This window comes from Camelus ferus, chromosome 13 (assembly GCF_009834535.1).
Source record: "Camelus ferus isolate YT-003-E chromosome 13, BCGSAC_Cfer_1.0, whole genome shotgun sequence".
NCBI lineage: Eukaryota > Metazoa > Chordata > Mammalia > Artiodactyla > Camelidae > Camelus > Camelus ferus.
The window spans coordinates 18,445,347-18,472,858 of NC_045708.1; the positions used below are offsets into that span (position 1 = coordinate 18,445,347).

A 27,512-nucleotide genomic window follows, 5' to 3' on the forward strand; every position below is an offset into this window, starting at 1 on the left:
GGGCTAGGGCTGGGGTGGGGGCAGTGTAGCCCCAGCCCTTTGGTCAGGGAGGTTGGTGCCTCAGACTCTGTGGATGGGCGAAAGGTGTGCAGCTGAGACTCCATGCCCTGCAGTGTGGGCTCTGTGGCAGGGAGGGACTTTGGAGTCTGTCCCCCTTACACTGCCACATGCACCCCCTTTCCTCAGGTCATCGACAAGAGCAAGCGAGATCCCTCAGAAGAGATTGAGATTCTTCTGCGGTATGGGCAGCACCCCAACATCATCACTCTGAAAGATGTGAGTGGGGGTCCTTGAGAAGGATGGGGGCTGGAGCACTTGACTCCAGGATTGGTCTCAGGCTGCCATTCCTTTGACTTTTGATCCTCCTCCTCTGCTCATGGATGGGGAGGTCCCTTGGTGCCTCTAGTCTAGCTGTCCCCAGGAGCACTCTCTGAGAGCTTTCCTGCTCATCAAGGGGACAGAGCTAGCATCTTCCTTTCCAGGGAGGACAGGGGCCCAGATAGGTGAACGCCCTGCCAAGTGACTGAAGCACAGAGCATAGCACATGCCCAAGGCTCATGGCCTGGTGAGCTGCTGACCAAGGGGCCCAGGCCTGGCATCGAGGGGAGGGGCCTGATGGTGAGGTCTCTGGCAGGTGTATGATGATGGCAAACACGTGTACCTGGTGACAGAGCTGATGCGGGGAGGGGAGCTGCTGGACAAGATCCTACGGCAGAAATTCTTCTCGGAGCGTGAGGCCAGCTTCGTCCTGCACACCATCAGCAAGACAGTGGAATATCTGCACTCCCAAGGGGTAAGCCTTGCGTAGGGGGCACCGAGTGGGTGGGGGGGCTGCCAGGGGTCATACCATCAGCAGAGTGCATAAACCATAGGTCACCCAGGCAGAGGGAGTCTTCAGCCAGACAGACAGAGGGGAGACTAGGGATGGGTGATTGAGCAAGTAGTTGGACAGAAGGAAGGAAGGGAGGGAGGGAGGTAGGCAGAGATGAGGCCGAATTGTGAAAAGGAACATTTTTTCAGTACCTAGGCAGGCGTCATGCTAAATTCTCTCCTTACATTATCTCAATTGATGTTCACAACAATCCTATTCAGTAGGTGCTGTTACTGGCCTCACTTTAGAGGTGAGACGTCTGAGGCTCAGAGATGTGAGTTCACTTGCCCAAGGTCACACAGCCCGGGAAGAATGGAGCCAGAATGTCTGTCTGAGGAACTTGGGTGGAGAACTACAGATGGGAGTGGGTTTTTGAGTTAGGAAGCAGCAGGATCACTGTGGGAGCTATAAGGCTTCATGGAGGTGAACCTGGCCATGGGTTCGGCTGTTAGAACAGAGGAAGTAGATGTAGGAGGAAATGCTGCTGGAAACACAGAGGAGTTGTATGTCCAAATGGTAGAAACTGGCCTTTATCACTGCAGAAGGTGGAGCTGGAAAAGGTCCCTATAGGTATCAAAGCCAAAAACAGAGTCAGCATGAGTTTCTGTCTGGACGAGGTGATGTTTTAGTGGGGGTTAAGGATGAGGCTCTGGAATCAGACTGGCTGTGTCCAGGTCCTGTGTGTGAGTTTGGGAAAGCCTCTCACCTCTCTGTGCCGCTTCCTCATCTGCAAACTCATGGTAAAAGAGCTGCCCCCTCACAGGGTGGATGTGGAATGAAGCGAGTGCTGTGCTGGGTGAGCACTACCCAGTGCAGTCCCATGAAAAAGGCCACAGGAATGTTAGGGGGAAATAGGACCAGATCATTGCTATGCCTTTTTTAACATTAGCTTTTTAGTACAAAATTTTCAAACATGTACGAAACTATAAGAATAGTGTAATGAACCCCCAGATACCAGATTCAAGAATTATCAAGATTTTTACCTCCCTCCCTTCTTTCTTCCTTCCCTCTCCTTTCTTTCCCTTTCTCTCTGTTTTCTATTTTCTTTCTTTTTTTATTGTTGCTGAAATATTTTCCCCAACTTTTTATTGAGGAAAAAGTTCAAACCTGTAGAAAAAATTAAAATAATAGTATAATGAAAAACATTTCCCTTTTAGATTCACCAAATCTTAACAGTCAACCACATTTGCTTTCTCTTTTTCTATCTTTCTCTATATATATATACAAGTATATACATATATTTTTTTAGGGGTGCATTTAAAAAAAAAGTTGCAGACATTAGGACACTTGACCCATAAATACCTATAATTAAAGTATTTTAAAACCTATCTCAGCCCTCACATCATCTTAGTTCTATATCTATGCCTCTAAAAAAGGCAAACATTTTCTTTCATAACAACTAACAAAATTAACAATTCCTTGTTTTCACATAGTACCCAGTCAATAGCATGTTTCGTTTATGGTCCTTTCAAAAATGCCTTTCTGTGATTAGTTTATTGGACTCACAAGTTCAATCTCTGCAAATCCATACCTTTCGTTCCCTTGTTATACCCCTTAAGTCTCTTTTGTAAAACTGAGATAAAATTTGAGTACAGTAGGTCTTAAGTGTCCAATTGGATGAGTTTTGTTAAATGTGTATATCCATGTCACCTCCATAGTAAAAACTCCCTTTTTTCCTGCATGTAATACATTTTATTTTACTTTATTTTTTATAGAAAGTATAGTTGATACCTCCCTTTTTGAAGAGAGCAGTTCTGTGGGATGTTCCACATTCTGAATGTGTCTGTTTGCTTCCTTGTAGTATCATTTTAATTGATTTTTCTGTTGCCTATATTTCCTGTAAACTGTAAGGTGCTCCAAAGTCTTAATTAGATTCAGCTTCAACTTCTTTTTGGGAGTGAGGAGTGAAAAACACTTCATGGGTGCAGTGTGCTCCATACGGCATCACGTCCACGAGCACAGCATTCCGTTAGGCATCAGTCATGTCGGGGGGTAACAGTCTGGGGATGGGTGTATGGGTGGCAGGCAGTGGGTGGGCCTGAGGTGTATCATCAAGATACTCACCAGCCCTTCATGCAATGGTTTCATCCTTGCAGGACCTTTGCCTAAATCAGTCATTTCATTAGGGTTTGCAGAAATAGCAGTGTCTGATTCTGTCTAACTTATTAGGAGGGATTCTCTTGTGAAAAAGAACTTTACCTCATAACCAGAGCTTCAGTTTGGTTACTGCGTGAACTGTTAATGGTCATGTTTGAAGTGGTTTTGTTTTTTGAAATGGCCACTGCAAACAGACTGATATGTAAATATGTCAGGTTAGACAGTAAATGTGTTTCCTTTTCCTGTTTTTGTTCTCAAATGAATGCTAGCTGAATTTACCCCCAAGAAGATTTAGAAGACAGAGCTGAAGCAGTGAGTTTCCAGTGGGCCGCCTAAAGCTCAGAGAAGGGACAGGCTTTCCAGAGTGGGAGCTGCCTCCCAAAGTAGTGAGCTCTCCATTAGGGATAGGTGAGCTCCAAGCACACACTCTGTGCAGGTGTTATGGGAGAAAACTGTTCCTTTCCCAAAGAAAATCTTTAGGATTTTGGAGTCTGTGGGTCTCCAAAGTTTTTGGCCCTTTCCCAATACCAGGGACAGATGATGAAGGAGTGGGATGCTCTGGTTGAGGTATCTGGAGGGAGATTCTCTGGGCCAGTTTCACTTTGGCAGCAACCGTGGTCTCGAAGCCGGGAATCTTACAAGAGCCAAGGAATGGGAAGAGGGTGACCAGGAGCAGGGTCCGCTGGGACTTCCTGTTAGTTTTAACGCTATCTTATCTTTCTATTGAAATAGCGCATAAACACAAATCATCATATACAAGTCAATAAATCTTCAAAAAGTGAATACGCCCAGGTAACCAGCACGCAGATCAAGAAACAAAGCATTTCCAGTTCTGCCCAACCCCCTCACACCCCTTCCAGTCCCTGCCCCAAGGATAACCATTCTAAACGAACTTCTAATTTGATATAAACATGCTCTTCTATATCTGACTTCTGCTACTCAGCACTCTTTCTCTGAGATTCACCCATGATGTCATGTGGCTGCAGCTCACTCATTCTCATTGCCGTGCGGTTTCTGCTGTATGAACAGACCACAATTTAATTGTCCCTTCTGCTGTTAATGGACATGAGGTTGTTACCAGTTTTGATTATGACGAATAATGCTGCTTTGACATCCCTGCATTCATCTTTGGTGAACACATGTCCATTTAACAGTGGGTGTAAACCTAACAGTGGAATTGCTGGGTCAGAGTATGTGTGTATGTTCACCATACTATGATGTAGTAGATGTCAGTTTTGCAAAGCTGTTTTACCAGTTTTCCCCCAGAAGCGTGAGAATTTTGGTTCTCGCCAACACTTGGTATTTTCCATCTTTTTAGTCATAGTCATTCCAGGAGATGAGTAGTAGCTCATAGTGGTTTTAACTTGTGTTTCCCTGATGACTGATGAAGTTGAGCACCTCTTCATGGGTTTATTGCCATTTGGACAGCCCCTTTTATGGGATGCCTGTTCAAGTCTTTGGTCCATTTAAAAAAAATTGGATTGTCTACCTTTTTCATCTTATTTTGCAAGAGTACTTTGTTTAATACTTGGAGCCCTTTCAAGTCTCTAGCTTCCCCCAGCATGCCTGGGACAGCCTGTTTGAGAACTCAGTAGGGCTTCACACTGTGACTTCTCTGTTTAACCAGATGACTTACATAGAAAAGTTTTATCTTTTTTGTGTGTGTGTGTGTGGCTGGTCACAGGCACTTCCTCCAGTGACGCTGATGATGACAAAGATGCTGTGGCTGATGCTGGCAGCTAGCACCACATAGCACTTTACACAGGCCACACAGAGTCCTAAGCTCTTTATGTATCAACTCATTTAATTGTTCCAATGAACCTATGAAGAAGGTATTATCATCTTGCCCATTTTATAGGTGAGGGAGCAGAGGTTCTGGGAGCTTAAGAAAAAGTCTCATAAAAGCTGAAGTGGCTTCAGAGAGTGTGCTGCTGACTTGTGTGTGTCTGATGCTGCTCTGGACAGCATCTGTCTTCTCGTCTTCCTGTCTTTCTTGTCCTCTAATTTTTAAGTGCTTCTCAACAGGCACTCACTGTATCTTAACATCCAGCTTGCTGGTGGGGTTCAGCCCCAGGGAGGGCTGGGGTTACTATGACAGCAGCTGCCATTTTCCAAGTCCTGTGCTAAATATCCCTGGTGCATAACTCAAATACTGCTTCCTATAATCCTGGGGACTGAGCACCTTATCAGCCCCATTTTACAGATGAGAAAACCAAGAGCTAGAGAAGTAAAATGACACGCCAAGATCACACAGCTGTTCCTTAGTAAAGCCAGGTTTCACACTCAGGCCTGTCTGCCTCCTAACTGAAATCACAGCTCCAGAGAGGCCACAACCTGTTGACTCAGTGGCTGTGTTTGGCCTCACACATACTTTGTTTGGCTTGCACAATGCGTGTGTTTTCTTGGTTGGGATTTGGTTTGGTACTGTGGCTGGTTTAGAATCCTGGGCCTGAGTTGCTGCATGGTGACTGTCAGCTGGAGTGAGCTGCATCTGCCCTTGAGCCTGGTTGGTATGGCTCAGCTGGGGCTATGCAAGGACCATCTCATAAAGCCAACTAATATGCCAGATGCAGTTGATCTTACCTGCAAGGTCTCTATGTGTTTCTGAGATGTGATTCCTTCATTCATTGCACAAAGTTCACATAGCACTTGCTCTGTGTGAGGCCCTGTGCTGCGTGTGGGGGTGATGAGCAGGCTTTCCATAGACTGATACGGTCATTTATGGCCTAAGGAGCCCCCACTGACCTGAGTTCAGGGCGCTTGAATCGTGTGGTGGACAGTGAGGCTGGAACAGGTAGCTGAGCCTCCCACACCAGGATGGGGACTCGAGGCTTTATCTTTCAGGTGGTAGGGAGCCACTGAAGGTTTTGGACAATGCCCAGGGAGGTACCATGAGTTCATGGGAGGAGGAGCAAGAGGGTGAGATGAGTTTAGCCTGGGATGTGCTGGGTTTAGGGTCTCTGGAACATTCAGTGGTTGCTGTCTGGTTAAGCGGCTATATGAGCCTGCAGTCAGGAACGTTCTGGGTTAGGGTTAGAGATCTGAGAGTTGTTGACAATTAGGTGACAGTTAGAGGAGTGACTATGAATAGAACCATGCCAGGGGGAGAGGGAGGGATGAAAAGTTAAGTAGAGTGGTTCAGCCCCCTCAGGTTACAGATAAGCAGATGGGGCCAGAGGAAAGTCATTTGCTTGAGGCCTCAATAGTAAGTGTCATTCATCCATTCCTTCAGCAGATATTTGTAAAATACCTACTATGTGCTAGAAATGATTCTGAATGCTGGGATACAGCAGTCAGCAAAACACCCATGGAGCTTACTTTCCATGGTTGGATCCAGAAAACAGTTAAGTAAATATTGTGTCCAATGGTGGTAAATGCTGTGGATTAAAATAAAGCAGGGTGAGGAGACTAAGGAGTGCTGGTTTGTGATTGCTATTTTATGTGAAATGGTCCAGGGAAGGCCTCGCTGATAAGGTGACATCTGAGCTGAGACCTGAAAGAAACAAGAGAATCAGCCAGGCAGATGAGGGAAGGGTGTGAAGGGTGTTCCAAGAAGAGTGAACAGCATGTGCAGACACCCTGAGGCAGGAAGGAGCGTGCTTGGCATGTTGAAGGAAGAGCAAAGAGGCTGGTGTGGCCGAAGCCAGCTGAGCAAGGAGGAGACTGCTAGGGGACCAGAGAGTGCAAGAGATGTGAGTAAGGGCGGGGGAAACATCAGGTGGGGCCACCTGGCCCCGTTATGAAGACTTTTCCTCTTAGAAGGGGAACCACTGGAGGATTTCAAGCCAAGATGACAAGATCTGACTTACAGAATCACTCTGGCTTCTCTGTTTAAAACAGGCTGTAGGAGGCAGGGGTGGAAGCAGGGAGAACAGTTAGGAGGTGGTTGCCATAATCCAGGGGAGGATTGATGGTGGCTGGGATCAGAATGCTGCCAGTAGTGGGCCGGGAAGTGATTGGGCTCTGGATATATTTTAATGGTACAGCCAACAGAATTTGCTAATGGACTGATTGAAGAATATGAGAGAGAGAGAAAAAAAAAAAAGGAATTGAGAATGACTCTTAAGATTTTGACCCAAGCAATAGGAAGGATGGAGTTGCCATTAGGTTGAGATTGTATGACACGCAGATTTCAGCGTGGATGGGTGAAGTTAGAACTGCCTTGCAGACACTGACATAGAGGTTTCAAATTGGTAGTACCAGGAGCCTTAAGGCCCCTTTTCAGCTCCTTCCCCTCCTTTCAGATTCTGAGTCCTTCTGCCCCCTTCTCTGGGACCATCTTCCTAAGTCTCCCATCCATGGCAGCTGACCTGGGCGACTGGCAGCCTGCCCACATTGGGAACTGACCCGGGCACTCTGCCCCCAGGTTGTGCACAGGGACCTCAAGCCCAGCAACATCCTGTATGTGGATGAGTCTGGGAACCCCGAGTGCCTGCGCATCTGCGACTTTGGCTTCGCCAAGCAGCTGCGGGCTGAGAATGGGCTCCTCATGACACCTTGCTACACCGCCAACTTCGTGGCACCCGAGGTGAGTGGCTTGGCCCCTTCAGCTGTAAGAGTGAGGGGACCTGTCACAGGAGGCCTTGTGTCCCTCCCTTCTAGAGGCCCCACACTGCCCCGGACTCCAGTCTCTGTGGCTTTGGCCCAGGTACTAAGGAAGGATCAGCCCTCACCTGGGGCCCTTGTCCTACCCTTTAGGGAGTAGCAGGCAAGCATATGGGGCCATTCATCGCTGCCCCTCAGACTGACCACCCTCCCCTGCCTCGCTTCCTGCCAGGTGCTGAAGCGCCAGGGCTATGATGAGGGCTGCGACATCTGGAGCCTGGGCATTCTGCTGTATACCATGCTGGCGGGGTGAGTGCCCCACTGCCTGGATCCCCCTCGCCCCCACCCCTCCTCCAGCCCTAGTGTACAGGCTAGGGTGCTGCTTGTCTGATGGGAGAAACTCAGCCCTGCCTCAGGAAGGTCTGAAGATAGGGACATGGCCCTGCCCTTGGGAGCTCCACCTTGAGGAGGAAGGGGCCGCCCTTGGGAACACCCAGTCCGAAGGAGGAGACACAGTCCCCCAACCCACACTGGCCCCAGGATGGAGGCCAGAGGCTATACCCAGACTGGGTGGACTTTTCTTCAGATATACTCCATTTGCCAACGGACCCAGTGACACACCAGAGGAAATCCTGACCCGGATCGGCAGTGGGAAGTTCACCCTCAGCGGGGGAAATTGGAACACAGTTTCAGACACAGCCAAAGTGAGTCTGCAAGGCCCGAACCCGGCTCATTTAGGGGTGGGGAGGCAGAGTCCCATCCCAGGGCTTTTTAGCATTTCACGAACAGGTGACCTGCAGCTTCATTTCTTTAAGTGGAAAATCCCACAAATCTCTGTTACTATATTTTTCCAAATTAAAGATTCCCAGGCAGACTGCTCCCCACCCCTTGTTTGGACAACTTGGGGAACATTCACTGGCCCTTCCCGTGTTCTGAGCCCTGAAGGGGGACAGAGGGCTGCATAATTACAGCCCCTGATTTTTGGGAACTTAGCGTGGAGGGAGATACAGGCTTGCACACAAAGAACTGAGATGCCAGGTGCAGAGAGTGGCAGGGCCTCCTGGCTAGGGGTACAGGCAGTGGAGGCACAGAGCAGACAGAGCTACTGGCCACGCCAAGCAGAGAGGCCTTTCCAGCAGAGGGAACATCTGAGCTTTCAATATTAGCAACAGATTCCAGTTATGGGAACCTCTGTGTCAGACACTGGGTTGAGCCCTTAAGGAACAATACCACCTCACAGTGACCTTATGAGTCAGGCATTGCAGTTATTCTGTTTCTCAGAGGGGAAACTGAGGCCCGGAGAGTTGAAGTAACTTGCTCAGTTGAAGGATGTGCAGTTGATGAGCAGAAGAGTCAGGCTTTGAACCTGCCCAGCCCCAACCTTAGGTTCTTCCCACCTTCCTGCATGGCTTCTAGAAGGTGAAGGAGAAAGGAAAGGGCCTTCCAGGAAGCAGTCCCAAAGAAGGGCACATGCTCAGGGAGGCCCTGGAGTGGTCTGAGAGTGGATCACGGGGTCTACTGCAAGGGTTCAGGCAGGAGGTGGCAGGAAGGCAGCTATGCTCACCACTATACCACCAACACTGCACTGGGAGACGGCAGGAGATGGTTGCCTTACCCATTCCCCATCAGCAGGACACAGCTGTCTGCTCCCTGCTAGCTCCTCCCACCAACCTCCTAACCTGCTGTTCCCCCAGGACCTGGTGTCCAAGATGCTACACGTGGACCCCCACCAGCGCCTCACAGCCAAGCAGGTCCTGCAGCACCCATGGATCACCCAGAAAGACAAGCTTCCCCAGAGCCAGCTGTCCCACCAGGACCTGCAGCTGGTTAAGGTACAGCCACCTTGACTGCCAGGCATCTAGGGGCCCAGGCCAAGGTTCCATGGGGAAGGACTTGGGGTGGCAGAGCCAGGAGATGCCATGTCTGTCTCTCTCCAGGGAACCTTAGCCTGACATGCAGGGGTGTCAACAGTGTACTCATGGGTCCCCAGTCCTCTGGAGGGCACAGCCTCTGACCTCTGAAGCCTCCAGTCTGATGGAGGAGGCAGGACTAATAACCATGATGAACCACCAAGATGGAGTAACAGGGGATTGGGTGGGCTGTGGAACACTGAGAGGGGCTGGTCCAGGCCTGGAACACATGTCCCTCCCATCATCATGAACTGACCTGCCACCTTCTCCCCCAGGGAGCCATGGCAGCTACATACTCTGCGCTCAACAGCTCCAAGCCCACCCCTCAGCTGAAGCCCATCGAGTCGTCTATCCTGGCCCAGCGGCGGGTGAGGAAGCTGCCGTCCACCACCCTGTGAAGGGCCAGAGCATCCAGGCTGCAGGGCGGTGCTAGCTCTATGAAAGCAGCATACTTCCCAGAGGGAGTGGGCCTGAGTCACAGGGCCAGAGGAAGCGGAGCCCTGAGGGGCCCAGGAAGCAGCCAGCCCAGGTCACCCCAGTGAGGGTGTGAGAAGTGCCTTCTCTTTCCCTAGGACGGATTCTTCTCGGCTCAGGCTCTGCTGGCTGAAATCGATTCACTGTACAAACTCTTATCTTTTTTAAGGAAAAAATGGCATCAACCACCATGGATTTTTACAAGATCCATTTGCCTTTCTGGGAGCAGAAAGCCAGTGCATCCCCAGGAGGGGCAGTGAGTCACACTAGGGCTCTCTGTGTCTGAGACTCCTTAGAGCATCTTTGGGGTGTCCCCTAGGGGACCCCCCATGTTTGGCCACCTGTAGCCATCTGCACTCACCTCCAAGGCAGTCCAGCATCACCTTCCAGAGCCCTTGGCTGTTTAGCGGAACTTACTCTATCCCCAGTCAGCTCCTTCTCTGTCCTGCTGGGAGGTCTGGAACCACTTCCTGCTAGAGAGGACCAGGGCCCCGTGGCTCCCAGCTCCAGGCACCAGCATCCCCATTGGCCCCACCAGTGGGTCCCCTGCAGTCAGGTTGGGCAGCCCCTGGAGGAGGATTCGGAAAGCACTTTTTGGCTGACTTCTGTTGGAGTCTGCCACTGAACAGAGTTCACAGGAGGCCTGTGGGGCAGGCTAAGGGGGCAGGGGCTTTTTTCATTTCTTCCTCAGCTGGTAACTCAGGGTTCATCTGTCCATGGCCTTTCTAATAAACTTACAGTTGAGTTGAAGCATGCTCGCCTCCACTCTTCATCCCTGGATTTGCCCTCCCTCTGCTCTTAGGTGTTCAGGACTTTGGCAGTGACAAGTAGTGGACCAGGGCCAGTTAGCCCAGCTGCTTGGAGCTCTGTTGGGGAGCATGTGGGAGTCCCGCTGGCCCTGCCCGCACATTCCTGCCAGGGATTCCATTATGGTGTTGATAACAGTAATGGGGTTATTAGCCACCGGTGACCGAGTGCTGGGTACTGTGCCTGGGCCTTGCTTGTACTTCTCATTTAATCTTAATAACCCTGTGAAGTAGATGCTGTCATTATTACTATCCCTGCTTAAGAGATGGGGAAACTGAGGCTCAGAGAGGTAATGACATTTCCTCACATAATAAATTTTTTCTGAGTACCTATTCTGGCTCTGTTCCAGAAGCTGGTGAACCAAGTAGAAAACAAGGTCATTGTTTTCCTGGGTCTTGTTTCCTAGTGGGGAAACAGACAAAGGTCAGCTGCTGATGTGACTTGCAGAGTTACATTAGGGTCAGATATGGGGTGATCAAGGAGAAGGCCTCTTAGGTAAGGAGACCCAGAAACCGAGATCTGAATGATGAGAAAGGCCCAGCCAGGACCAGAAGGCAGAGGGCAGTGTCCGGACAAAGGCCCCAAGGGGGAAAGAGACTGGGCTTGCTCAGGGACTGGAGAGAAGTCATCGCTGCTGCGGTCCAGGGGTTTGCACAAGATGAAGTTTGGGAAGGAGGGCAGGGGCCAGGCATGCTGGGCTTTGTAGGCTAGAGTAAGGAGTTAGGATTTAATTCTAAGTGATACGTAAGCTCCTAGAAGAATTTAATGAAGCAGGAAAGTGATGTGATTTGATTTATACTTTAAAACAATTACTCTAAGTAATGTATAGAGAATCGATAGTGGGGAGAGGGCTGGTAGGAAGCAGGGTGACCAGGTCGGTGGCTACTGCAGTAGCTCACACAGAGATGAGGCAGTCTGGACTAGGGTGGTGGGAGTGGAGATGGGGAAGGAGGAGACAGGGTCAGGATATACTTTGAAAGTAAAGTAGACAGCACTTGCTGTCAGTTTGGATGCAGAGGCTAAGAGAAAAAGGAGACTCATACATAATCTTCTAGATTTTTGACTTGAGAAGTTGAGTACTGAGGGAGAAGTTGGGGAGGAGCAGGTTTGAGAACTCTGTGGGAGATGCCTTATAAATATCCAAATAGAGGTATCAACTAAGAGTTTTGATTGGAAGTTGGAGTTCTGGAGAGAGATTTGGATTGGAAGTATAAGTTTGGGACTCTTAGTTTGGGGAAAGTTTATAGAGCCAGGAGGCTGGACTTTCAAAGTGTGGTCCACAGACCAGCAGCATCAGCATCACCTGGGAGCTTGTTAGGAATGCAGAATCCCATCCCCAGAACTGCTTAGTCAGAATCTATATTTTAATGAGATCTGCATGTGACTTGTGTCTACACTGAAGTTTGAGAAGTGCTTTTGTAGGGGCTGAGAGCAGAGAAGGGGACTGTGATTAAGTCCTGGGACACATTAGCATTTAAAGATGGCCTAGAGGAGGGTGAGCCAGCAAAGGAGACAGATAACGTCAGTCAGTGGGGACCTGCCGGTCTGGCAAGACTGAAAGCCTTGTGAACCAGGGTCTTTTGCTTCACTATTTCTCAGCCTCCTCACTTTACTGATAAGAAAGCAAGGGTCTCAGAGGTAGGTCCCATTATGATGGAAGGAGATACTGACACTAGTAGTTCAGCTGCAGAGCTGGCCTCGGCACATGGGTTCTGAGCTACAGCCTCCCCACAGGAGCAGGGAAGGCTGCACTGGAGCCCCAAGGACTGAGGAGCCCTCATGAACACCCACTGATGCACATATACCGAGCCCCTGACCTGGGTGTATTCACTTCTCTGTGCGGTGAAACCAACATTTTCCGTCTTACCTGCCACCTGCAGTTGTCCACCCTGGACCCCATCATCCTTGCCGGAATCCTGGGCATCATCCCTGACTCTTTTCCCCTCTTACTACATCCAATCTGCCTCCCGGCCCCATCGATATTACCATCTAAATATTTTGGGGATCCACCCCCTCCTCTCCATTCTCCCTGCCCACCTGTCCATTTTTTTGTTCTTTGCCACAGCCTACTAATTCCATTTAGTTTTTGTGTCCTCAATGACATCTATTTAGAATCACAAATCTGACCCAGCATCTGCCCTGTTGTGGCTCCTCTCTGTTACAGAGAAAGCCCAGACATCCTAGCCTGACAGTCAATGTCCTGTGTGATCTGGTCCTTGCTGAGCCCCTGCATCAGCTCTCATAACTTGTCCCCAAACTGCTCACAAGACCCACAGTTGCCATGCTCCTGCCTCCACTGGGTTCTAATTGGGTAACTTCAACTCATTCTCTAGGAAAATTCAAATGATACCTCCAGGAAGCCAACTAGGACACCCCAGACAGGGTTTGGCAGCCTCCCTTGGGGTCTCCAGACACTCTTACTCTCCACCTCTTTGTATATCACACAGCTTTGGAAATAGCTAGTGATGTGTTTTCTCCCTTTCAGTCTGTGAACTCAAAGGTGTGGGCTGTGTTTTGTTTATTTCTGTATCCCAAGCATCCGGCACAGACCTGGGACACAACATTTTGGTCCTCAGCTAGTGTTTGTTGAATGGATGAGAGAGAGAATACAGAGACCATGAACTTGGTGGTGTCAGAGGAAGCATAGAAACGCCACCCACAGGGTTGTAGGAGCCTGGAAAGGCATCTGGGGAGGAGGAAGGGAAAACTGATGCTCTGAGGCATTGAGCAATTAGTGTCTTGCTCCAGGCACCAGAGAGAAGATTCAAGAACCAGGAAATGGTGCTAGATAGAGTGAGAGCCCACAGCTGCTTTCTCAGCAGCCTCTTTGTGCCTCAGTTTCCCCACTTGCTAAATGTGGATCATAATCTGTGCTCATCTTACAGCATCACCTGAAGATCAAATGAGCAAGTGAATATGAACATATTTTGGAAGGTAAAAAGTGCAGCTTGTCCAGTTAAGCTTGTTTGAACTTTCACAAGGTCAGGACGACCCCCAGGAACTCAGCGGACTCCAGAACACAGTTCCTAGCCACCAGCATCTCAGCCAGGAACTTCCCTCCCTCAGAGCTGACTCCCTGGGCAAAACCCACTAATAGAAATAACCTAACTTGGGGAAACAAATTGTCAGTCCAGATGTCCCCAGGTTCCAGAGTCACTTTTCCCTTTGACGCTTGCCCAATGCTGGAGCTGCCACCCTGTAGGGTTCCCTTTCCCATAAAATGTTGGCTCCGGTCTATTAAACAAATACTATGTGGAGGTGCTGGATGCCAGGTGTTTTCCATGCTTTATTTCATTTGATCCTCATGTGAAGAAGGAGATACGATTAATTCTATTCCACACTTGAGAAAGTTGAAATAGGAGGTTAAGTGATTTGCCACTTAGGACACACCTAAGTGGCAAAACATAAGTCAAATTGAGGTCTGTGTGGTTCTGAAACTTACTCTTAACAGTGTATTTAGAGGCCTCTCTGCTTCCAAGATGCCCAAGATTTACTTAACATGTTCCACAGACCTGGCTCCTTATCAACCTTCCCCTCAGCCAGCCTTGTGGTCATAAAGGTCATAAAGGTATAACACTGGGGTCTGGTCTCAATTAGAGCATGTAGTTGTTAGATAGTTACATTTGCCAGCTGGCAAACAGCAGAGAACAACTTAGGAAATTTGAGGAGTTTCCTATGGATAGTCTCAGAAGGTAGCGAGTTCTCGATTGCCTGGGCTGCACACGCAGAGAACTAATGAGACTTGTCAAGATTTTAGAGGAGATTTCTAGTTTCAGTTGCGGACTGTTTAGATGATCTTACATGTCCCCTCTGAGTCAGAGACTCCAATTCTCAATTGTTGGCAAAGGCATCAAAGTCCCTAATTTTTTCTTGTGTTTTGCTCACTTACATTTTGTGTTTTTCTTGATTATTTCTGAGACAGACATCCTTAAAGAAAAGGCTGGTTTCCCACAAATGTTAAGCATCTAAACATTTGGTGCTTTGGTTAACACATGGATTTAATCCTCAATTTGGCCATTCATTTAAAGGCATGGTTTATTGAGTTCCTGCTTTACACTGGGCACAATATACACATCACCCCTAATACTCAAAGCAATCTCATGAGGCAGATATGACAATTTCCATCTTATAACAAGGAAACTGAAGTTAAGAGAAGAAACTTGCCCACAGTCCCCCAGCAAGGAGGTGGTTGGGCTGGGTTTTGAACCCAGGTCTATTTAGCCCAAAGCTCATACTATGCCACCTTGCTGCATGGGCTAAATTTCATTCCACAGTGACTCATAAAATCTCACAGTTAGAAGGGCCCTAAAGGCCCAGACCCAGTCTCCGCCCATGACAGGAATCTCCCATAGATGGTTATCCAGTTTCTGCTCAAATACCCCCAGCGACAACGGAGACTCCACCACATCACAAGGCAGCCCCTGACACGGATGGAAAGTTCCTCCACTTTGAACTGAGGTCTTCTTAGTAGGTTCCACTTCTTGGGGGGTTCCCACTAACTCCAAGGGAGAAATGACTCAGCAGTAGCAGGAGGGAAATCTACATGACACTCCCACCCACACCCCCAGTGAAGGCAGCTGCAGCCACAGGCAAAAGGTTGGCGCTCAAACTGTGCTGCTGAGAGAGAAAGACACGGGGAGGGAGCAGGAAGGCCTGGTGGGCCATCCCCACCCCCAGGGCTATGCAGTGCTTGCCTCCTGCCCAGCTCATCCGTGAAGGCAGCGGTCAGTGGGTGGTGGGAACTGTGCTGGACATGAAGTCAGAGGGACCTGCAATCACACTCCAGCCCCAAAGCTGACCTGCTGTGTGACCTTGGGCAAGTCATTTCATTGCTCTGAGGTTTCCTCAACTGTCACACAGGGCTGTTGTGAGCATTAAAGGAGAGGGTGTGTCTACAGAGCTGCCAGGTTATAAGAAATCAGCAACCAGGACGTAGGAAGAATTCTAGAGCTGTGGTTAAGCGCAGACCCCGGGGGTCAGGGCTGTTCTGGTTTTGTTGTTTAATTTTTTTCTTGAAGTACAAGCAGGTCTGCATTAGAATCCAATGTTGACCACATGTCTGTGTGAACTTGGGCATGTCATTTAACCTTTCTGCCTCAATTTCCCCATCTTTAAAATGGGGCTTAATAGTAGTGTCTACTCTCTGGTGAAGATAAAACCAGGTACTGCATCAGAAGCACAAGGCACAGGGCCTGACACATAGGAAGTGCTTAACACTTGTTGGCTACTACTCTCTCCCTCCTCCCAGAGCACAGACCTCTCTGTTCTCTCCCTCCCTCTCTCTCTTTCTCACTCCCTATTTCAGGCAGAGAGAACCACATACAGGGCAGGGATACTGATCAACTCATCTGAGCATCTTCGTCCCATTGGAAGAAGAAGGAGCCCTCTCATAACCTTCTCTCTCTTTTTCCCTCCTACCCTAGAGCCTCTCTCTGAGTTAGAACTCCTGTTTATGACTCAGTCTGAAACTTCTTTTTATAAGTAATTTCCTCTGTTTCTCCTCCTTTCTTCCGCTCCACACCCATCCCCCCAGGCTGTGGGCTGAATTGAGAAATCGAGGGGCAGATGACACATGTTTGAGTTGAGCATGAGGCCTGCACCTGGGATGGGCCTGGAGTCACTCACCCATTGCAGAATCTTCTTACCAGGACTGGATTGGGGCAGTCATTCCTGCTGTTACTACAGAGCTTTACAATTACCGGACCCTTTGCGTGAGCTTCAGAGAGCATCTAAAGGGGACTAAACTCTCACCTGGAGGGATGAGTATAGGGTTATAATCAGAAGGCACAGAATGAAGTCAAATCTCAACACCAGCCATGACTAGCTGTGTGATCATAAGCCAGTCACTTGGCCTCTCTGAACCTCATTTTCCTCATCTGCAAACCATCCTCGGAGGGTTATAAGAGTGAAGGCTCTGGCAGAAATTAGGTGCACAACAAATGGTAGCTGTGTTGCAAGAATGCCTAATAGAACTTTCAGAGCTAAGAGAGACCCTCCAGAACCAGGGATCTTGGGAGTCCATGGGCTTCCCAGGAACGTGGAAATGATATGTAAAATGGTGTACACATGTGTAGTTCTCTTGAAGGAGAGGGTACAGGGTTTTCATCAGATTCTCAAAGGGTTTTATGATCCCCTAGATTGTTAAGAACCATTGTGTCCAGGGGAGCAGATATCTAGCCCTTTTACTTTACAAGTGTGTAGAACAGCACTGCACATTAGGTCATTCAGTAGACATGTGTGTTCCAGGCACCGAAGATGCAAAGACGAATGCTCTTTACCTTTCTGCAGCACTGAGCTTCAGAGAGGACAAGTGATTTAGCCAAGTCACATGCTTCTGGGATTGGAAGGAAGCCTACTGCTGGGATTGGAGCCCCAAATCTCTGACTGCAAAGGTGGCCACTTTTGTCTCAGTAGAGGGGGACCACCAGGTCTGTGGCTTTCCCCAGTTCCCTCTGGTTAGCCAAGACCAGTGGGATCAGCATTCCATAAGAAAGGCCCTGGGGTCACAATGAGGGAGCTGGATTTGAGCTCTGGGCACACTTCCTGGGGGTGCTGATGAACTGCCTGCAGGTGTCAGGTGGCCAGCCCTGTCCTGAGCTGACGCAGAGAGGGGAGTTTCCCTTCTTAAACTCCAATACAGGCTGACAGATCATGAAGCAACTCCGCAAGTATATTTATATCAGCTATGTCGAGGTTTAATTGACATGCAACAAAATGCATAGATTTTAAGTGTACAGTTGCATGAGTTTTGGCAAATCTGTACACCTGTGAAATCCATACCACTCAAGATATAGAACATTTTCATCACCCAGAGGCTCCTCTTGTGCCCCTTCTCAATCTCCCCCAAGGTCGGAGGCAGCAGTTATTCAGATTTCTGTCACCGTAAGTGTTGTCTGTTCTAGAACTTATATAAATGGGATCATACAAGATCATACCCTCTTTTGTGTCTGACTTCTTTTATTCAACATAACGTCTGTGAAGCTTCGTCCATGTTGTTGCCTGTATCAGGAGTTCATTCCCTTTTGTTGCTGAGTTCCACTGAGTGAATGTGCCACAATTTGTTTAATCCATTCAACTGTTGATGGACAGTTTTTCCCAGTTTTGGTTACTATGAATATTCATGTAGGATTTTTGTGTGGACATGTTTTTATTTCTCTTGGGTAAATATATAGAAGTGGCATTGTGCATCACAGGTAGGTGTGTGTTTATGCAAAAAATTACTAAGCTGTTTTCCAAAGTACATTTTACATTCTGACTAGCAATTTATGAAAGTTCCAATTGCTTCATACCCTTGACAATCTTTGGTATCAGTCTTTTTAACTTTAGTCATTCTAGTGGGTGTGAATTGGCTTCCCTTTGTGGTTTTAATTTGCATTTCTCTAATGACTAATGATGCTGAACATCTTTTCACGTACTTACTGGTTATTCCTGTATATTCCTTTGTTCAAACCTTTTGCCCCATTAAAAAAAAAATGGGTTCTTTATCTTATAGATAAAGATAATTGGGTTCTTTATCTTGTAAAGAATTCTTTGTATATTCTCTATAAAAGATCTTTGTCAGCCATATATATTGTGAATATCTTCTTCTAATTTGTGACTTGCCATTTAATTTGAAAAATAGTTTTTCATTTTGATTAAATACAATTTATTTCTCAAATTTTAACTTTGTTTCATTTTTTCCCCTATTTTGTATTTCTACCTATCTAGTGGTCACAAGGATTTTCTTTTAAGGAAAATCTATAATTTTAATCCATAATTATACTTAGCAACCACTGAGCCCTTGGCAACAGGCCCTGTGCTAAACCATCAGAGTAACCTCCATGAAGTAAATTATCATCTCCACTCAGAAGATGAGGAAATTAAATAGTGAGAAGTTAAATAACTTACTCAAGGGCACACAGCTAGTAAGAGACAGAGTTGGGATTAAATTCAGGTCTATCTAACCTGGAACTCCCTGCTCCTAACATTTGCTGCTTTACTGCCTGTATAATTTTAAACTCCAATGATAGTTAGCCTGGGAATTTTAAAGGCCTGGAAAGTTTTTATCGGGATTGCATTAGATCTGTATCTTAATTTGAGGAGAATTAACACTTTAACAATATTGAGTCTTCCAATTCATAAACACGATATATTTTCACCTACTTAGATTTTCTTTAATTTCTCTCAGCAAATATTTTGTAGACTTCAGTGTTCAGGTCTTCCATATCTTCTGTTGACTTTATCATTAAGAATTTGATATTTTTAAATAATACTGTTTCTTGTTTATTGCATGGGCTAGAATCTCTAGTACAATATTAAATTTAAAAACATCTCAATCTTAGGAGGAAAGAACTCGGTCTTTTACCTTATGTATGATGTTATATATGGTTTTTTCCTAGATGTCCTTTATCAGGCTGAAGAAATTCCCTTCCCTTCCTAGTTTGCTGAGAGGTTTTTTTTTTATCATGAATGGACATTAGATTTTGTAAAATGTTTTTCTGTATCTGATGAGATGGTCATATGTTTATTTGTTTTGATTTTTGTTGTTTTAGTCTGTTAATGTGGCAAGCTACATAGACTGATTTCAGATGTTAAGCCAACATTGCATTCCTGATATAGATAACTATTCGAATTATCTATTTCTTCTTGAATGAAATTTGGTACTTTGTGTCTTTCAAGGAATTTGTCCGTTTCACCTAAGTTGTTGACATCTAATTTACTGCCATAAAGTTATTCAGAATATACCTTATCTTTAGTTTTTCTTCTTTTTTAAATTTTTTTTATTCCCTTATCTTTTAATATCTGTGTTGTCTATAGGAATGTTCCCTCTTTTGTTCCAGATATCAGTAATTATGTCTTTTTTTTTTTTCCTGATCAGTGTGGTTAGAGGTTTATCAATTCTGTTCATTCTCTCAAAGAATTAGCTTTTGGCTTAATCAATTTTTTGTATTGTTTTTCAGCTATTTTATTGATTTCTACTCTTGAAATCTGCAGGGTTATCCTGGTTTCTCCATTGGAAGCTGACTAAAATACCAACCCTGCCAGGCCTCTTTCTCATAAGTTGCTGGTAGAGGTGCCTCATCTTTCTAGTGGGCACTGTGGCAGTAACAAAAGGTTTAAAAGGTGTATAAAGTGCACATACTTTTTGTTTCTGAAATACTACTTTGAGGAACTTACACAGTGGCATGCTGGAAAATGTTTAACAACTGGCAAAGGCAGGGAGAGAGGCCCCTGATTTGTAGCCTTTAGTGATTTTGTGATGTAAATGATTCCACAATGGCCAGCACTCACATAAATGTGTAGTTGGGAAGAGATGCCCACCATTGGTTCTCATGAGCTAGGACAAATGGGCTCCAGTACACCACAGAATTTATGTCAAAGGAAGAATTGGGAAGAATATAAAAAATTATGTACAAGGGTGTCCCCAGTGGTATTTAATTGGTGGGAAATTGGGGAGACTTAAATATACACCAATGAGATAGCAAATGCATGCATGGTACAGCTATATGGTGATACATGACATGAATAAAATCTTGTTTGGAGAAATTATTAAGAACTTGGGGGAATGCTCATGATATAACGTGCTTAAAAAAGCAAATGTAAGTACAATATAAGATCTTTTTATTTTCTTAATGTTATATGGATAGAAACCCCCCCCAAATATAGACAACAAAATATTAACAATGACTCTTCTTCATGCTTTTTATTTGGGGGGGGGTAAATAGGTTTATTTATTTAATTATTTTTAATACAGATACCAGGGATTGAACCTGGGAGCTTGTGCGTGCTAAGCATGTGCTCTACCACTTGAGCTATACCCTCCCCTTCCATGCTTTTTAAATACTTGACAAACTTTCTAAGATGAAGCTATGAATTCAGGAAAAAAAGCCACAAACTCATACATAAAAAATATGTACATGTGTGTGTGTTTTCAGACCCCAGTCCTGCCCCAAGCACATGTCCTAAGAACCAAAGACGAGGGGTGATTCAGAAGTAGCTGGCTGTACCCATGACCATAGCTCTATAGAGCCACCTTCCTCCCTTCCAGATATCAAAAGAGAGTCTTAACTAATCCCCAGAGCCTTTGTAAGGACATTACAGCAAAAAAAAATGATTTACTGCTCCCCAACCCAAAAAGCTAGAAAGCCTGAGTAGGGATGCATGAGTGTTTTGATTGCCTGAAAAGCAACATATTTTAGAAAGATAAAATTTATTTATTACACTATACTTTGCAGTGATGTTGGCATCTGTTCATTTGTCAGTCAACAAACATGTCCTGGGCACCCGTCCAGCATCTAATTTTTTGGAGGAAAAAAATGATAACTTTGGTTTGGTGTTTGTTAAAAGGAAACCCCTGTTCCTTCCTCCCATTAACTACATGCTTAGCTCTTAACTAAGGACTTTAAATGCTTTAGCTCATTTAATTATCGAAAACCCCATCAAGGAAATGTTATTATTTCCATCTACACCATGAAAAAAATGAAATGTCAGAGAACTTAAATCAAATGGAATATCAAATAACTTAAATCCCTTAATCAATAGCTCATGTTTATTGGTGCCAACCTCTGTAGTAAGTGTTTTATACGTATTATTGCCTTTACTCACTTACCTATGGAGAGAAAGCTTTGTACTCATTTTACTTATGACTATGAGGTTAAATTATTTTTGAGCTTAAATTACCTACCCAAGGTCATCCTGTTAGAAAATGGTAAAGCTGGTACTAATACTGGACTTGGCATTAGTGTTCAGATTTTACTTTTACACGTGATTTTAGGCAAGCCACTATAAAGCTCAGTTTAGTTTTTCCTTAAGTTTTTTAATGTCAATTGTTTTAAAGTCATAAATGGACTTTATATACTTTTAAAGCACTTTACACATGTATTATTATTTAATCAAAACCATTATTCCCTCCTACACTATTTGTGGGAATGTAAATTGGTACAGCCACTATGGAGGACAGTATGGAGATTCCTTAAAAAAATTGAAAATAACCTTACCATATGATCCAGCAATCCCACTCCTGGGCATATATCTGGAGAAAAATATAATTCAAAAAGATACATGCACCCCAGTGTTCACAGCAGCACTATTTCACAATAGCCAAGACATGGAAACAACCCAAATGTCCATTGACAGATTACTGGATAAAGAAGTTGTGGTACACACACACACACACACACACACACACACACACACACACACACACAATGGAATACTACCCAGCCACAAAAAAGAATAAAATAATGTCATTTGCAGCAACATGAATGGACCTGGAGATTGTCATTCTAAGTGAAGTAAGCCAGAAAGAGAAAGAAAAATACCATATGATATCACTTATATGTGGAATCTAAAAAAAAAAAAAAAGGGCACAAATGAACTTATCTACAAGACAGAAACAGGCTCACAGACATAGAGAACAAACTTATGTTTACCAAGGGGGAAAGGGGGTGGGAAGGGATAAATTGGAGATTTGAAATTTGCACCTCTTGGGGTGTAATGGAAAAAATCTTAGCTGTCTTGCTTGTGATGGTGGTTTCATTGGTGTATGTACATCTAAAAGAATTCATCAAGTTATATATCTGAAATGTGTAATTTACTGCACAATACAAGTGTTTTAAAAAAAACCCATTACTGATCACCAATTATGTGCATATCATGTACTGGGAGGCACTGGGAAGGTGCATAAATGAATGATTTGTTGCTCTTTAGTGGTTTATAGAAAAGAGATCAGATTTAAATATAATTAAGGACCACAAGTACAAGGAAATTCCATTCTTATAGCTAGAGTGGGCTCTGGAATCAGACGGATCCAGGTTTGAAAACTTGACTCCACCACCCATTAGCTATATGACTTCGGGCAAATTATCCAACCTTTCTGAACCTCAGTTTTTCTCTCTATCTTCTTCTATATAATATATTTACTTTGCAGAAGTGTTTCAGAGGACTAAGTTAAGTAAAGTGCCCAGCACCATGTTTCACACAAAGCAGATATTCAATCAGTGGTAGTTATTTTATTTATTAAATGCTATGGGCAAGGTGCCTTCTGCCTTGTCCCCTCTGACTGTTTTCTCTTCTTCCTGGACGCTCAGCTAAACTACATTTACCGTGTTGCCTTCATGTTAGATGTGGCCATATGACAATATTCTAGCTAATGGGATGTGAGCAGACATTATCTGTCCATGAAATCCTCCCAAAAAGATCTCCCCGTCCCTTTCTCCTTCCCATGGTTTGACAAGCATGACCACTTTGGGCAGCATGTGGTGAACATGGCAGAGCCATGAGATGGAAGGAGTCTGGGATAATGAACCACTACTTAGAAGAAGATCACATGTCAAACAGGGACACCTGTTTTGGACTTTTTGTTAGTCAGAAATAAACTTGTGGGTTTGTTTCTTAAAGCAATAAATTATTACCCTAAGAGATCGTTGAAGGGTCCATTCTCATCTTTGGCAATCCACCACCTCCAAGCCTACCTGGATCTGTCTTTCTGGACCTGAGAAGGCCACACAGAGAGCCCAGCCAGGGTAGTGTCCCTCACTCGAGACCTCTTCATAATCTTCACTCCTACTAAGTAGATGTAGTTATCAAATGATGGAAGAGCTGCTGACTAAACTCTGCATTCAGTATGTTAAATAGTTCCCCTGATCTAGGACTCTTGCAGACATACGGTCTCAACCTGAAAAATTAAGTCTCCAATAATAACATTTTGGGGTTGGCAGGCTTCCAGAGGAAAAAGCTCTGAATGTAATGGTGGGGTGCCTCCCAAACCATATTCCCATGAAGTGTACCTACTCCCCTGTAACTAAATTCTCTTGCTTACAGACCTCACTATGATTATCTTTCCAGGTTTCCATCAAATCCCACCTCCTCCAGAAAGACTTTCTTGATCATTTGAGCCCAACTGCTTGCTCTTGTCTCCTTTTATTTTTGTTGCTTACAACACTCATTTGACTGTTGCTTTCCATCCTTTTCTTACTGTTTCTTTTCTCTTTTCTTAACTCTATGAGCTACTTTTCTTAACTCTTTGAGACTCAGAAAAATGCTAGAATTGGGCGGAAGAAAAGGTGTCTCATGGAGAAATTATAAGAACACTGAAGCAGAATTATTGTCCCAATTGTTATTTACTAGCTGTGTGGCCTTGGGCAAGTCACTTCCCTCTCTGGACTTCAAGATTCCCAACAGTAAAATGAGGATTAAGACCCAACCAATGGTTCTAACTGTTTGAAAATCACTAAAGCTCCCTTTGTGTTATTTTTTCCTTCACCAATCCTGTGTCTATAATCAAACCACATTTGCTGATTGGCACAATAGGGAGAGACTGAAATCTGAAGTCACTTAGGTCTAGATCTAGTTAGATCTGTGTGACCTTAGGTAAATCTCGTTCCCTTTCTGAGCCAAGTGATGCTGCTTCTCCCTCACCTTCTCTTTCCTCTTCCCCTACCTCCTCCTACTCTTTTTACCTCCTTCTTATCCTCCTTCTTATTTTTAAAATAAAATGTGCTGTTATAATTTTCATACAAAAAATACACACACTTAAAGTATACAGTTGGGGAAAAAATAAAGTATACAGTTAGATGAGTTTTGACAAATACCCATGCAAAAATTCCCCAATCAAGATATAGAACATTTCCATTAGCCCCCAAATTCTCTAATGCCCCTTTGCAGTTAATCTCTCCACCCCGAGAAAATTACTGATATACTATCTATTGCTATAGTTTTGCCTGTCCTAAAATTTCATGCAAAGAGAGCAATATAGTGTGTGCTCTTTTTGTCTAGTTTCCTTCATCAGCATGTTTTTTTGTTTGTTTGTTTTATTTTGGTGGGGGGAGGTAATTAGGTTTTTAATGTTTATTTATCTTTTTAATGGAGGTACTGAGGATTGAACCCAGGAATTCATGCATGCTAGGCACACACTCTACCACTGAGCTATACCCTATCCCCCAGCATAATGTTTTTGAGATTCATCCATAGTACTGAATGTATCGATATTCATTCCTTTTTACAGCCAAGTAGTATTCCATTGTATTATTATACCACAATTCATTTATTCATTTACCTGTTGATAGACATTTCGATTACCTGTAACTTGGAGCTGTTACGAATAGAGCTGCTATAAACATTCATATACAAGACTTTTTTTAGACATATGTTTTTATCTTGAGTGACTATCTAGGAGTAGAATTGCTGGGTCTTAAGTTAAGTGCATGTTTAATTTTATAAGAAACTATTAAGCTGTTTTCCAAAATGTTTGTATGTAGCATTTTACAATCCCACCAGCAGCATATGAGGGTTCTAGTTGCTCAGCAACATCACCTACACTTGGTGTTACCAGTCCGTTTAAATTATAGCTATTGTTGGGGGAGGATATAGCTTAAGTGGTAAAACACATGCTTAGCATGCATGAGGTCTGGAGGATGTGTACAGATATCTCATTGTGGTTTTAATGTGCATTTCCCTGATGCTTGATCATGTTGAGCATCCCTTCATGTGCTTACTGGTTGTCCATATATCTTCCTCGGAAAAGAATCTGTGCAAATATTTTGCCCATTTTTCATTGAATTTTCTTATTAAGTTGATAGAATCCTTACATATTCTGAATACAGTTCCCTTATCAGAAATACATATTAAAAATAATCCCCCCTAGTCTGCAACCTGCCTTTTTCATTGTTAAAGGTGTCTTTAGAATCACAGAATATTTTAATATTAAGTCCAGTGTATCAAGTTTTTCTTTTATGGTGAATTTTCTTTTTAAGTTCTAAGAAAGCTTTTTCTATCCCAAGGTGTCAAAGATTTTCTTCTATTTTCTTGCAAAGTTCTATTATATGATCCATTTCAAATTAATTTTTTCATATGGTATGAAACAAGGGTTGATATTTGTTTTTTTTTTTATTTATGGTATCCAGTTGTTTCTGCACCATATTTTTTAAAGATGATTCCTTTTTAGCACTTTTGTTGGTAATCAATTGGCCGTGAATGTGTGGCTCTTTCCCTCAACTCTCTATTCTATCAATCTATGTCTTCATGCAATACCACACAATTTTGATTATCATAGCTTTATAGTATTTACATTAAGTCCTAATATTAGGTAATGTAAAGTCCTCCTCTCTTGAATATTTTGTCTTTTCTATTCTTTGATTTTGTGCAGTTTCACTATGATGTGATTCTTTTTTTTATAATGTTGACCCAAGAACAGAATTACTGAGACATAGGCTAAAGCCAAAATTCATTTGACTGTGTACTGACAAATTGCTCTCCAGAATGGCTACACTAATCTGCATTCCCCCTAGAGTCCCCATATCTCTCCCTTTTGCCTAATATTTAGCATTCCTAAGTTTTCTAATTTTTACCAGTCTAATGTTACAACCTGATATCTCCACGTGGGTTTTTAAAAACAGCTCTATTGAGATAAAGCTTATGTACAATAGACATACAATAGTGTACAGTTTGATGTTTTGACATTTGTATACACCAGCAAAACCATCTTCACAGATAGGTGATGAATGTATCCTTTACTCCCAAGACTTCTTTGTGCCCCTTTGAGTCTGAGCTTCTTCATCTGCAAAATACAGTTCTGTTGTGAGGATGTATGGTGTGAGTTTAGCTTGAGGTCTGGAACACAGTAGGCATGGGGAAGTAGAGCCAGTACTGCTGTAACCAGACAGCTTGGTAATTAGGTGAATAGATGGGCCCTGGAGCCATACTACCTGGGTTCAAACCCATCTCTGCTATTTACTTCCTTGGACAAGTTATTCAATATCCCTATGAACCAACTTCTCCATCTGTAAAATGGGAACAATAATTGGCACTACCTCAAAGGATTGTTATGAGGATGAAAAGAGTTAATATGAATGAAAATTTTTTTCCCTATCATAAATAATTGAACAATTTTAGCTAGACCTTTTGAAATTTTGAAAATATTCATTAGCACCTTCTCTGACATGTAGGGGTTTGGAACTCCAGCTTGGTAACCTCTGAACTAAAGTGGTCTCTCACAACTCTTGTAAATTTGGTCCTATAAGGTCTATAATTTATTTAAATAGTAATGGTAATTCTAGGAGTCACCACAAGAGGGACAAGGAAATTACTCTTGTAGACTGTGAGAACAATTCAATAATGTTTTTTATCTACCTACTTGGAAATAACAATATTGATATCTAAGCAACTAGCTCTTTCTTAGTATGCCACATCCAGGGCTCATGTGAATGATTCATTTTTAGTATTTTGTCCATCCTGAGTCTCTGCTCTGTAATGTACATGTGACTAAAAGGATTTACAAACAGTCTCTTGGAGAATAAGCTGTTTAATAAGTAGCAGTTGTAAGAACAATAATAATAGTAACCAACATTTATCGAATACATACTTTGTGTTGGGCACTATTCTATGTAGTTTTCATTAACTAATCTGATAAGGTGGGGTTTTTTATTGGCACTATTCTAAGCGTTTTTCATTAACCAATCCTATAAGGTAGGTCTTATTATCTTATTTCCCCACTTTAAAGATAAGAAAATTGAGGTCAAGAGAGGTTAGGAAACTTGCCAAAGGTCATGAAGTCATTAGAATGATTTATGGTTAATCTTAGGGGAATCCTGTAGGAGGAAAAAAGAGAAAACCTATTTTGATGAAGGTCTTTTTGTCACTTACCTGCTTTTGCCACTCATCTGACATTAATTACTAAAAGTTATACAAACTGGCAAATGATTCAACCAGATATATAGGTAAACACCCTGCACAAAAAAAAGAGTTCCCACCAAATGATTTTACCTTAGTCAGCCTATCATGACATCTTCACAAAGAGAAAAATACTGTATTCAGAGTTAGAAAAGGCATCA

The 27,512-nt window shown here is 44.1% G+C and overlaps 1 protein-coding gene across 4 annotated transcripts in view; it reads left to right on the plus strand.

Moving 5' to 3' along the window:
* The window catches only part of RPS6KA1 (ribosomal protein S6 kinase A1), a 34,923-nt gene extending 24,273 nt beyond the window's left edge, over positions 1–10,650 (plus strand). For 3 of the 4 annotated variants that reach the window (XM_032495578.1, XM_014563322.2, XM_006189480.3), the window contains 7 exons: positions 187–276; positions 635–793; positions 7,335–7,496; positions 7,746–7,822; positions 8,100–8,217; positions 9,208–9,345; positions 9,699–10,650. In XM_032495578.1, the coding sequence (XP_032351469.1) occupies positions 187–276; positions 635–793; positions 7,335–7,496; positions 7,746–7,822; positions 8,100–8,217; positions 9,208–9,345; positions 9,699–9,821 (867 nt within the window). In that variant the 3' untranslated portion in view covers positions 9,822–10,650. The remainder of the gene's footprint in view (positions 1–186; positions 277–634; positions 794–7,334; positions 7,497–7,745; positions 7,823–8,099; positions 8,218–9,207; positions 9,346–9,698) is intronic. The other variant, XM_032495580.1, reaches the window with a different exon arrangement.
* Positions 10,651–27,512: the final 16,862 nt, after the last annotated feature.